We start from the raw sequence: 13,131 nt of genomic DNA, 5'->3' as shown, positions 1-13,131 counted from the left end.
TCCACAGAACTCATTGCTTTTTTAAGAAGCTAACGCTCCCCTGCAATGCTGGAGGAATCCATATAAACCACCTGGGAAGGAGAGAAGGCCTTGCGCTGAGTGAGGGGCTGGGTGGGCCTTCTTTCTTCACTGGGCTCCTGGGTGACAGCAGGGGTGGGTGGTGGATTCCCACTCTCCTTTGTGTCTCCCTATCAGCCCTCTGCCCATCTGGGGCCCAAAATATAAGAACAGGGCCTGTACCCTCAAGCTTGTCCACGTAGCAGTAGACATCATAGGTTTCCGATGGTGGGCGCACGCCATACGTCCTGACCCCAGGGCTGCTGTCCTTGTCGCCCACACACGGGGTCCGCGGGCTCACAATGGGGTATCTGCAAAGGAGGGTGGGAGGGGCGGATGAGAACCTGTTCCAGGGTTGGGGGATGCAGGGCCAAGGGTGAGGCTGGTAGGCCACCCTGGGGGAGGGTCTTTGGTTGTCCAGTGGCATTCAAACCAGCAAGGAGCCCCTCATACTGGGTGAAGGATCTGGGGGACCCTGGGGGATTCCTAGCTTCGGAATTGAGTCCACTGCATGGAAGGGCACTGGGTCAAGCTGGAAGGCACCTGGGGGGGTGGGGCTCAAGGAGAAGGTCTTCTCTGTCTCTCGGGTGGAAATGACCAAGGACAGAACATCACCCAGGGCCCTTCCTTAACCGCTCCCAACATGCTTCAGGTCTGGGGGAGAAACTAAGAGCAGCCATATGGAGTCACCGATGAATTAATTAATCAACCCGCAGTGTAGCGCGTGTGCGCTCTGTGCTGGGCGCCGGGCCAGGATGTGGCTCCGCCGCCCTGACCTGTCAAGGTTGAGTTTGGGCTGGGAGGGGAGCCCGGCTGGTCCTTCACCTGACGGTCTGGTCCTGCAACCAGCCGGCGTCACACTGCTCGTAGCCCGCTTCGTAGGCGGCCTGCAGCTGCTCGGGAGAGGCGATGACCGCTCCGGTGCGCAGGCAGGCCTGCCGCGCCTCCTCGTAGGTCAGTGAGTAGCGGGCAGAGCCCGGGCGGTAGTGGAACACGACTCCTGGCGGGGAGGACGGGGAAGGAAGGAGACACATGGTAGACTCAGGACATGGACCGGGTGCCGCCATGCCGATGCCCCTGGTGCCTGGTTCTCGAGGCTTCGTGGGCCCCGAGGGAGCTCTGGCCCCTTGAGAAATGACCTCCCTTCATCCCCTCCTCCCTTCTCTGCTTCTGATCCCATTCCCAGCCAATGTGGACAATGAAATTTAAATGATTTACAATTTTTATTATGCCAGAAAATTTCCTTCTTCTTACAACTCCCTTCCCCAACTATTTAAACATATACATATCATTCTTAGCTTACGGGCTGTATGAAAGCAGGTGGCAAGCTGCATTTAGCCTGCAGATTGTATGTAGTTTTCGAACCCCTGTCCTGGAGAGCCGCCCAGTACGGTAGTTTTCAAGTGGCTCTATTCTGTGGAGGTGCCCGACTGGGCGAGGAAGGCCCTGGACCGACAAGCCCCGGTTCTCCATTCCACTTCGCCGAAACCCCTGTATCTGCCTGATACACACGCGCGCGCACACACACACACACGTTACCACCCACGACTTCATCTGAAGGAAATGCTTTGCGGCAAAAGAGGGTGAACGTCACTGGTCTGGCCTGTCCCCTTTGTTGTACAAACAAGGAGAGCCAAGTTTAAGTAGAGAGAGGCTTGTCCCAGGTCCCAGGTCAAGATGAAGGCATAGACTCCCAGACCAAGTTCTCAGTATATGCCCCCTCTCCACCCCCACACTGCTCCATGTAGCCCCGTGAGGAGTGGGCACTTACCTCCGGGCAATCGTGGCCGCCCAGGGACCTCAGCTGCACCTGGGGCTGCAGTCACCTGCACGACGTGGTCCTCGCTGGTAAAAGCCGTGGCGGGGCCCAGGCCAGGTGTGGACTCCTCAGGAAAGGCCCAGGGCCCGGTGGCCTCTTCAGTCCCACTCTCGGCCTCAGGGATGGCAGTGGCCTCCACGTCGGGGGCCGATGTGAAAGGTTCCTCAGGCTCCAGGGCAGTCGGGGAGCCGGGAAAGATGGGCTTCATGGTCAAGATCACGTTGCCTTGGGCTTCGCCCTCGGTGACGTTCCGGGACAGGGGCAGCTCCACATCAGGCCAGGTCACTGTCTGGACAGTGATGTCCTCTTCACCGCCCACCCCAAAGAAGTTTTCTGGGATGTCCACAAAGTCTTCACCTGGAACGGGGACAAAGACAAGCTTTAGCCACTCAGCCTGGGGCTGGCTCGAGGGAGGTGAGCACTGACCGGCTCCACTCCTCCCCTGCTTGGGAAGGAAAACACCTGCCGTGTGCCTGGCACTTTGCTGGGCCCCTTGTGGGGTCCTCTTCTATTCGACTAGTCATTACAGGGGTCTCCACGGGTTCCAGATTGCAAAAGAACGCCAAGTCATCGTAGCACAAGACGTTGACCCATCAGCTCACTGCCAATAAAACCAGTCCTGCTCCAACATTCTTCCCTGATCCTTCCCTGAGCCAGCCGCCTCCTCACTTATCCCTTGAGCCCCTTGTTGACCATCTGATGTTGTAACCAGTCAAAGGGACAATGTAGATCAGATACAAAGGGAAACTGAAAAATCTCACCAAAGATGCAGGGGCTCACGAAACTGATGAAACATGAGAGAACTACTTGCGTCAGGCCTGAAAAGGTGAGGGTCTGGCAGAAACCAGCTAGTTATAAAGAGAAAATCCACGAGGGTGTCATGTCTTCAAAAAGAGTGGTTAGAATATTGAAAGGGCGAGAAAGGCTTTGGGAGAAATCCTAATTATTTTTGCAAAAGTAACCCTCTTCCTGTAAGATCCGACCGTGAAAGCCGAATATGAAACGAGCTAGGCCACTGTGCCGTCACCGATTTTATCATAAAATTGATGCAACTTCATATTGTTTTTTTGCCCCTCTAAGAACTAGCACTTAATCATAATTATAGCCCAGATTGTGTAAAGTAGAAGATAAAAAGCTTACTTGAAAAAGTTTGAGTCTCAATTTTCAAAACAAAGTGCCTGTCAAAACTTTCCCCCCATTCTTTTCAAAAACACTTTGGCGCATTCAACGTCAGTGCATTCACTCTCAAGGGCAGATAACAGTGCTCCTGTGGGGGTGTGGTCTCCTATCAGGCCCCACCATTTTCCATGTGGTGCCAGCTCCCCAACTGACAGATGAGAAAAGTGAGGCTCAGGGCCTTGTCTTTCTAATGGTTACCCAGGAGCAGGTGGCAGGACTGGGACTGGGATTCAAGCCGGAGAAAACACAGACTCTAAACTCATCCTTTTAACCTTATTCTGGACGGGCAAGACGAGGCTGCAAATAATGCAGCCTCCAGCAACTCTGAATTAGCTCTCGTAGAAACCAGTGGAAAAGGGGGTGCTAAAACTCAGTGGCCCCGTGAAGAGGTAAAAACCAGCCGCCTATTCTAAGATCTCTTCCTCTGGGCCACAATTACGGTGGTGTGAGCCCCCTTCTGGCCTCCAGCCCCAGCCTCACCTGTGTAGCAGATGGCGTCGTAGCGGGATGAGGGGTCCGGGTATCCTGTCTGGTTGGCGTGCAGATAGACGGTCCTCACACCTAGGAGGTTGCCCCCACAGTTGGGCCGGGCCTTGGAGATGGGGTAGCGCACGCTGCGGTCGGCCAGCCAGCCAGCACTGCACATGTCCATGCCGCTCTGCCAGGCCAGGTACAGCTGGCCCGTGGTGGCCAGCCGGGCGCCCAGCCGCCGGCACTCATTGGCGGCCTCCTGGAAGGTGAACTTCTCTGGAGACGTCGCATAAAAGACCTCACCTGTGAAGGACACAGCCAGCAGGGTAAAGATCTTCCACTCACTGCCCTGTGTCCCCAGGGAGGTACCTCGTGTATCTGTATCTCAGATCCTGCCCTCCACTTCCTATGGGCTTTTGGGCAGGGTAACATCGATTTCCTCAAACAGGGGGACCAAGAAAGAAGCTGCCCGAATAACAAGGACATGGGGAAAGCATAGGGCAAATGTCAGGCCCAGGATGAAATATTCCTGCTCAGAGCATCTCTGCTCCTCACTTTGCTGGGGAACTGCCCACCACTAGGGCGCCATGCCTATGAGATAAGCATCACTCGTTCAAGCAATCCTTTTAAGAAATTCAAATTCTGATGGAAGAGCAGACATCAGACTGTATCCCTTAGAGCAGGGGTCTCTCGGCCCCAAAGCATCCACAAGGGCATTAGTGGGGTCTGTAAGCTCTCTTCACTATTTCCAAAAACCTGACAAGGTTATGCCAGGGGTAGGGGTAGGGGTTGGGCAATGGGCATCGAACCTGGGGATAGCCCTGGTTGTCTCTGCTCAGTGATGGCTCTGATTGGCCATTGTATTTGTCTTCTGTTAGCCAAAAACGGGAACACAAATACTTGTTAGTTGAGAATGAGGAAAGGGGGCCATAGTGGCGAGAAAGCTGGGGACTGTCCCTGCCTCAGAACGAACCAGGTTGTCACTCTTTTTTTCTCTGGCCCCAAGGAAGCTGTGAGCTTGGTGGGGGCCGAGGTGGCAGAGGCCGGAATACATAAGGGTGCAGATGGGGAAAGGGTTGTCATCCACATGCCGGGGTAATGGGTAGCTCTGATTGTGACTAAAATTAGTGCCCTTTACAAACCAGAGAAAGATTCTAGGTTCCTTATTGCTAGCCCTCCTGTTGGTTCCTTCCAAAACCAGCCCATTGGAATGGCCTGGGCAGGGCTGGGGGCTGGCAGTAGGAAAGCTGAGAGAGGGTGGATGGACAGCCAGCTCTCCTGGCATCTATAATTCTGATGTGCCCAGCGTGGAGTGGCCTGGGGTGTCCTTTGTGAAGGTGACAAGGTTGGGTTAGGCTTTGATGGTGCAGTGGACCTTGGGACAGTGATGGATGCTCAGAGCAGCAGGGGTCCTGGCTGGGAGGGGGCTCTCCCAGCTGAGAGACAAGCAACAAACACTCTTGGGCCCAGTGGTGGCATCGAAAAGTTTGCAGGAGCCTGGGACCACTGGGGCCTATAGGCCCTACTCTCCCTTCCCCGACTCCTCCCCCCCATTCTCACTGGGCATGGCAGGGAGGGTGGAGTATGTGGTGCCCTGGGTTAGTGCCCTGCCCCAGAGGAGGTCCTGGGCCTATAGGCCCTACTCTCCCTTCCCCGACTCCTCACTGGGCATGGCAGGGGAGGGTGGAGTATGTGATGCCCTGGGTTAGCGCCCTGCCCCAGAGGAGGTCCTCAGGATTTCAAGAGTCAGGAGGGTGAAGGGGATGGAAAGGGATCCCCTGGGAAAGGGGCGCGGTGGCCTCACCCTCCATCTCCTCGGCGAAGCAGTACACATCATAGGTCTCATTGGTGTCTCGGATGCCATAGGTTCTCACACCGGGAAACTCGTCTTTGTCCCCATAGCAGCCTTCCCGTGGAATGTGGATGGGATATCTGCCAGGAACACAAAGTGGAAGGTGTGACACTAAGGGACAGAGCAGGCCTGTGTCCTGTGCCCTTGTATCCTCCTCCCTTGTGGGAGGATGCGGTGACTTGCTGATGCGTTTGCTGGTGTCGGCCTTGAATGTGTACACTCTTTGTTTTCACAGGTTTTCTCCAGCTTTATTGAGATGTGCATTTTCACAGCTATTGGTGATTAAAGGCAGCCCACTGGATATTTATTGAATATTTACTGAATGTTTCTTGGCACCAAGTATGTTCTATCAGGAGACTACCAACCTTTACTGTGAAAGGCCAGATAGGAAATATTTTAGATTTTGGAAGAGTGATGATGTGTCATTTGCATGGAGAGAATGCTCCTGTCAGACAAAGCGGCTAGCAGCCACTCACTCCATTGCAGGTCAGAAGAACAAGGATCTGGGACCTAGAGTTGGCCATGGCTTCCTCTAGCCCCAACCTCGGCTGGCCATAGTGTCACAGTGGCAGCAGCTCAGTGCTGGTCAACGTGCCAGCCCATCGTCCTCCCCTCCCCGCTGGAGGCCTGGGGGCTCACCTGACGGTCTGGTCGGCCAGCCAGCCGGCGTCACACTGGTGGAAGCCGTCCTCATAGGCGGCCAGCAGCTGCTCGGGTGTGGCGATGATGGCGCTGTTCTGCAGGCAGGCTCGCTGCGCCCTGTCGAAGTCCAGGGTGTAGCGCGTGGAGATGGCTCTGTAATGGAACACAATGCCTGCAAGACAGGCGCGGGCCAGAGAGCAGGTCAGGCACAGCCTCCCATCACTCAGGTCCTCGCAGAATTAGAGCAGTAGTCACAGGGACCTTGGAGTCATCTGGTCTAGCTGCTGCATGGATCCCCTTCCCACACCTGCACGTGGTCCTTCCGCCTTTGCTGGCATACCTGCAGTGATGGGGAACTCACTACCCACAGGGCTTCTTTTTTGAATACCTATGATAATTCTGATACTCAGAAAGTTCTCTGAATTGAACTAAAATCTGCCTCCTTATAATTTTTCGTGTCACACCAGGACCGCACGTTGGCTTTGGGGAAAGAGACACTGAGAGTCCCGTGTACCCTCAGCCAAGGGGCATCCTCAGCCATGGGAGCCCCGTTTAAGGCACCCCCAGGAGTGGACTGTCTCCCAACAAGAAAAGTCTGGTGCTGACCAAAGTTCTGAAGCCAACCAAGGGCACAACTATTCTTTCCGGGCCATCGAGAGAAAGGGGACTGGGGATCTTCATCCCTTTCTTGGGTTTCTGGAACCGAAGATGGGGGTGGGGAGGTGGGGGAAGGAAAAGCCACCTGGATGAGGATTCAGAAGGCTGCCCTGGCTCCCATCCAGGGCAGCTCCAGGCAAGTCTCTCAGCCTCAGTTTGCTTGTCTATGCAATGAGGATGATCACAAGGCCCTCAGAATCACGGGATCGTTGCAAAGGACAGACTGTCATTTCCACGTGACTGTGGCCAGGAACTATTCAATCCCCTCAAAGTCCAGAGAGAATGATATCACCAGGTCTCGGTCACAGTTGGGTCTGAGTAATTTGACGGAGGTGCAAATTACTCATGGGGAAGACACCTTTCTGGTTCTTTCCACAGGTCAACCAGTGTCCCTGGGGAGGCTCTCACCTTTCACCACGACCTCCAGGGTGGCCTCGCTGTCCTCGATGCCGTGCATCACCTCGCAGCGGTAGACCCCAGAGTCATTGGAGCGCAGGCTCTGAATTTCCAAGGTGGCGTCGCTGGGGATGGCGGGATAGTTGGGCAGCGAGACCTTGTCCTGGTAGGCACTGTTGACCCGCACCTGTCCTTCAGTGGCCACCAGCAGCACCACCTCCTTCTCCTTGGAAATGCGGCTCCACTTGATTCTCGGGGCGAGGGGGGCGGTGGAGGGGGCGGTGGTCACAGGGTGCATGGGGTCGATGAAATAGCAGGGGATGGTGACGGAGGTCCCCAGGAGGACCCGCAGTGGGGATGGTTCGGGGATGCTGACACTCAGTGAGTTGTCAGGGTCTGCGGGAGAGAGGTGGGGAGGCGGGTGAGAGACAGACTCGTTAGTACCTGGAGAGGACGAAGCAGCCTACCTGTCAGCATTTCTGGAAATGACAAAATCCAATAAGCCTGTCTGTGTCCGTGATGAGGGGAGCTCTGCACTGTACAGAATTCCCAGGAAGCCTTGCAATACCCTTCCCAGAGCAGCGTTCTTCAAGACCCTGGTGTCTGCGCCTGAAGACAGGAGCTATGGAGCCAGGAAAGGGTTGCTGGGAAGGGCAGGGGGAACTTCAGAGCTGAGACCGCCTCTGTCTCAAACTGGGGTGCCTCAGGGGATGCCACGCCATAGGATAAACATGACCCCTCTCCTCAGAATGACAGCTTGAGATTTTTAGGGGAAATTATTTTGGGATAGAAAAATTATTAAGAGGAAGGGGAAAAAAAAAATCAATACGTCTTAAAAAGCTAAGAGATAAAACTTCAGAAATAGGTCCCCCATGAGGAGGTCTGCCTTGGGCTCCATCCTGACTTTGTTGGGGAACTGGGGGACCCAGCTGAAGAAGCATCGAGAAGATCAGACATTTAAGTTTTCAGAGAGTCCAATGGGGATAGTGGTGGGATATGACCAGGTTCTAGAAAAACATCATACAGAGTATTCGTCGGGACGTCGCTGCATGTTTACCGAATCCCGTTAGAAGTAAAAGGTCTTCCTAGAGTGGGAAAGAAAGAGCTTTTGAAAAAAAATAGCACCTTTCATAGTGAGTCGCACACTTACGAAATCCTTTTTCCCAGGCGAGGCTACAGGTTGAACATAAAAATGTCTCAGATATTTGTGGGTGGTAGGTACATAACAGGGCAAGGAAAGGGGGGAGCCAGGAATGTTTGGGGTCCAGCCCTAACCTTTTGATGTCCTGGGCAGTCACCATCAGGCTCTTCCACAAAAATCTCCCTTTGAATGCTCAGCCCTAGCTCCACGACCCAGCATGGTGGTCCTCTGGGGAGAGCCGAAAGTGACGGCAGTGCCCAGCTCTGCCGTTTTTGAAGGTCTCCACCAACCCTAGTGAACTGGTTTGACTGTGTGGGCAAACCACTGCAGGTTTACAGCCAGGGGCTGGGTATTTGTGGGTCCCAGAGCAAGAGGACAAATGGAGACTCAGATACCATATGTCTAAATATTTCAAAGTTATAAATCAAGCACACAGGTCGTTAAATAAAATATGTTCTATCTTCCTAATTAACAATGATAACTTTCAAAATGAAAGGCCAGATTCAAATGTAGCGATTCTTGGGGCTTGGCATTGGGATGTGGTGTCCAGTTGGGGGGCTGGGAGCCAAGCCCCCTTCTTTTCCCATCACTACTTTGGACGGTGAGGGGACTGTGTTGATCCCAGCCCTCACACCTAGCTTTGCCCACACCCCATACAAACAGTCACCCTTTTACCTCTCCCTCGGGCCTAGGGGTGGCTCACACCAGGGGCATGACCCCCATAGAGGAGGAACCCATGTGGTACTAGTGGCTCGAGTCCACTCGGGCAGGGAAGTTTGGGCGTCCTAGGTACCCAGAGTGTGGTCTAAAGGGGGCACACAGGTCTGGGTAGACATGTCTTGTTGTCCCTAAAGACTCTTCACCCTTTAGGGAGCATGAGGGCTGGAGGAGGGTCACTGGTGGGGGGCTCTAAAGTGCATGGGTTTGAGTGAGATACATCCTATTTTGGAGTGAGCTCGTCCTGGGGTTGGTGGAGAGTTCGTTCATTTGTCTCAGGAATTGATCAGAAATCTGTCTGGTGCCTGCCACATGTAAGAGGCCAGGTGCGGGGACTTCCTAAGGATGGTTTGTCAAGAAAGACAAAGATCTGTGTGATTTGTTGGGGCTTCTTTCTGACTCTTTCTCAGGCGACTATCTCTGATGCTCCAGCTTATCTTCCCTCGGCCACTTTTTCTCTTGGTTTCTCTATGTCCTGCCCCAACCCCAAGCTCAGTGTGCAGTGGTTCTAGGTGAGATGCATGGAGAGGATGCTGGGAAGGTAGGCGCCTGCCAGGAGCTCCCCCCATCAACTATCCATCCTGGAAGACTCCTGCAGGCATGCACGTGTGTTCTCACGCACAGGAGCTCCCACTGCAGTTATGCTCACCTTTGCCAGAAAAGGGGCAGGGCCAGGAAAAGGCCAGAAAAGGGGGAATTCTATCCCTGGGACTAATAGCACCAGGTTCAGTACCCAGAACCCAGCACCCAGTCCTCAGTGCCAGCTGCATTAATGAGACATGCACAGGGAATGTCCTCACCTGAAACTTCTACTGAGACAGCTGCGGTGATGACCCTCAGAGTCACAAACACCAAGAGTAAAGTGGTCATAGTTCACCTGGAAGAGGGGAGGCAGAGGTGTTATTTGGAGGTTTAGATTTGGTGAGGTCGAGGAGGGTCACGTGACACACAGCACAGGTGATAAACTCCACGTCTGAGGATCTGAAATCACACTGGGATAAGGAGGCTGCATGTGCTTCTCCAAGGATCTTCTCCTCACGAAACCTTCACAGATTTCCCGGTTCAATGACAGGTGTTAGGCTGGAAACGTCCTCCTACCTTTTTAAGGGAATTTCCCATCTTTCACCCAGCGAAGGCTCCATCTTAAAGGATCTCCGTGATGGTTCTCAGAACTTGACTGGGTCACGGGGTGCTCGGGTATTAGGTCAAACATTATCTGAGTGTGTCTGTGAGGGTGTTTTCGGATGAGCTTAAACATTAAAATCTGTAGACTGAGTAAAGCAGATGGCTCTGCTAACTTGGGTGGGACCCATCCGATCAACTGAAGGCCTCTATAGAACAAAGACTGACTCTCCCTTGAGCGAGAGGTAAATCCTCTTGCCTGATGACCTTCAAACTGCCTTTAGACTCAAACTGAATCATCGGCCCTTTCTGGGTCTTGAGCTTGCAAACTCAGGCTGGAACTATACCCTAGCTCTCCTCGGTCTCCAGTTTGCTGAATGCCTCCATAATTGTGTGAGCCAATTCCTTGTAATAAATCTCTTTACACACACAGACACACACACACACACTTGCAACTGGTTCTGTCTCTCTGGAGAACCCCCAAGCCCAGAGAAATGACATGAATTACCCGACCGCCCTGATGAAATTTGGATCTGCCGCCAACTTCAAATCCAGGAATCTTGTGTATTTTAGAATGGAGAATGCTCCAAGGTGTCGGGTGAGATTCAGGGGCCTGGCTGGGAAGGATGCTCACCCGGAGACCTCTGATGAGGCTGTGGGATGGACAGATTAATCATTTAGGAGAGAAACAAGAGCCCAGGACCCCTGGAGCCCTCCTACAGGCCCAAACAGTGACTTCGTAGGAATCAGAAAACCAAGCCTTCCTTATTGACATCTGCTGGAAAGCTGTCATACTAAGTATACCAATCTGTGACAACCACAGCATAAAGGACATTTCCTGCACAATTGGGACCCTGACTCCCCGTGGGCTGGTGCAAGCAGACCCCAAGAAAGCCCAGCTGAATTTATAAGAGATCAAGCAGAGCAGAGGTTCTCAACCTCAGCCGCACATTGAAATCACTGGGGCTTCGGTCTGGCCCTCGGGCATTGAAACGGCTCCCCGGAAGGTTCTAACGTGCAGCCAAGATGGAGCAGCACTGGCTAGACACTCGGGACTTGCCCTCTGCAAGGTGCGCCCGATGGTATGCATTAGTTGTTCTGTTGGATGGAACTGCATAGGCACCCACCCTGCCCTCCTCTCCAGGCTGCCAATGTGCAGTCTTGGTTTAAGACATGTTTGCATCACAGACACTGCACAGGGAGAGAGGAGGAAGTGTCAGAAGGAAAAGATGACCTGAGACTGAAGGTCTCTGGAGCTGAGAGTATGAGGTGGTGGCTCGGGCTTCCCACCTTGGCTCCGTCAGAGTCTGATGGCCCAGCAGGTGTCGCTGTTGACATAGTCACCATCAGGTGGGGCTGGATGGGTCTGGGGATGAGGGGACTCCTGGGGTTCCCATTCTAGGAATGCATGGGGGAGGGGTGGCTGGGGCCCAGGACTCCGGGGACTCTCTTGGGTGACCCTGTTCTGCTGTTCTGAGTGATCTTTCCACCATGATCCTTCATTCATTCCACGTGTCCATGTCACCCTAGAAATGAAAAGCCTATGTGGACACTGCTAGGGGCACAGAGATAAATGCATGAGGCAGGTCTTCGTCACAGCACAGGAAGTCTGAAAAGTCCCAAAGGCCTAAGAAGCAGCCCCTCACTTCTCCTTAGGGATTTTCCTCCTTAGATGCTGCCTTCAAAAAAAAAAAAAAAAAAATTCTCCGGGGCTCCGAGTTTTGGCACTGTGAGGGGTCACCGAGCTGTGGCGCTCTCATTCAGCCGAGTGTGACCACTCACGGCCAGGAAATAGTCCCCCGGAGGCTCGAAGGGTAAGGTGTCCCCTCCACTCTGGGGAGGGGGCTAGACTTGTGGGCTCCTCTCTTCCCAGAGGCTCAGGGATTTCATGTCCAGACACAAGGCCGGCCTGTTCCTCTTCCCTTCACTGGGAAGTTTGTGTATGTTTTCGGAGTTGTGTTTCTCTCCTCACTCTGAACAAGCCCGACATTGTCCCGGATGCTGTGGTCCTCTGCGGGGCTTGGACCAGCTCTGTTTTTCTCCGTGGCCTCGACCAGAAATGAAAAGGGCGGGGATTTGGGTTGTGGAGGGGTGGGGGTGGGGAGCGGCGTGGAGTGGGTAGAGAAACCCATTTTATTTCTTCTTTTTAAAAGACAAACTTTGGGATAGAAATATGGCAATAAATATGCCCTTGTGTTTGTGTTTTCTTAGCTGTAAAGAAAATAGGGAGAAATTCCATTCTGTCTGGGTTCCAAGTGTCTCCAGGACTCACTGAGTCTTTTATGGGAGGAGATGGACTTTGCTAGCCCTGGAAACAGGGAGGCCTTTCTCCGTGGGAGCAAAGTGAGTGGTGGTGGGAGGACTGTGTACCTGGGGCAGAGGAAGGGGAAAGGGAGCACCAGAAATGCAGGGAAAGAAGGGTTTGGGGGAGCAGGAAGTAGATGCTGCCGGGTGAAGGCCGTGTGTATGTGTGTGTGTGTGTGTGTGCAAGAGAGAGAGAGAGAGAGCGCGTGCCACATAGTTGGGGACAGGGAAACCCTTCACCTTCTCAACAGCTAGACTCTGTCCCATAGTTGCCAACATGCCCGGGGCCTTGGCCTTTATCACATCAAATTATAGAATTGAATGGGCGGCTCACCAGCTTGCCTTGAATTCCTCAAGTGCAATGGAGACCCCCAGACCTGGGTCCTGGTCCTGGCTTGGCCACCTACTCTCCACTTCCCTCCCCTCTCCTCTCCTCTCTGTTTTTGATTCTGTCCTGAAAGCAGTAAGAGGTTCCATGACACCAAATAAACCAGTTCTGAGGTTTTCCCCAAGATAAAGTTGAACAGCTCCAGCTTCTTCAGTGTTTATCCAAATACAGAAGAAAAAAGTAGCGGCTGTCATTTTTGATGGCAAATCTGACCCTTGCAGGCTGACGGAGTGAAGGCACATGTAGATGGGGACTCTGAGGGGCTGGACTCTAGGATGACCGGCTATCCGCTCCCAAAAGCACCCACTCTGACCCAAGGGAAGGCTGGGGTCCCTCCGAGGGGTCCGAGAGCAGGACACCTGCTGTTTTAATAATATGGGACCCAC

The 13,131-nt window shown here is 53.5% G+C and overlaps 1 protein-coding gene across 1 annotated transcript in view; it reads right to left on the bottom strand.

Moving 5' to 3' along the window:
• ACAN (aggrecan) overlaps positions 1-9,817 on the bottom strand; it is a 33,828-nt gene extending 24,011 nt beyond the window's left edge. Inside the window, 8 exon segments of the mRNA XM_025049751.1 lie at positions 241-368; positions 883-1,057; positions 1,829-2,233; positions 3,536-3,829; positions 5,331-5,458; positions 6,018-6,192; positions 7,086-7,469; positions 9,732-9,817. Coding sequence (XP_024905519.1) covers positions 241-368; positions 883-1,057; positions 1,829-2,233; positions 3,536-3,829; positions 5,331-5,458; positions 6,018-6,192; positions 7,086-7,469; positions 9,732-9,801 — 1,759 coding nt within the window. The 5' untranslated portion in view covers positions 9,802-9,817.
• Between the last annotated feature and the right edge of the window lie 3,314 nt (positions 9,818-13,131).

This window comes from Pteropus alecto, unplaced genomic scaffold (genome assembly GCF_000325575.1).
Source record: "Pteropus alecto unplaced genomic scaffold, ASM32557v1 scaffold60, whole genome shotgun sequence".
In the NCBI taxonomy this organism is placed as follows: Eukaryota; Metazoa; Chordata; class Mammalia; order Chiroptera; family Pteropodidae; genus Pteropus; species Pteropus alecto.
Note: the sequence above shows the minus strand (reverse complement) of the source record. Positions and strands in the feature narration are given on the sequence as shown.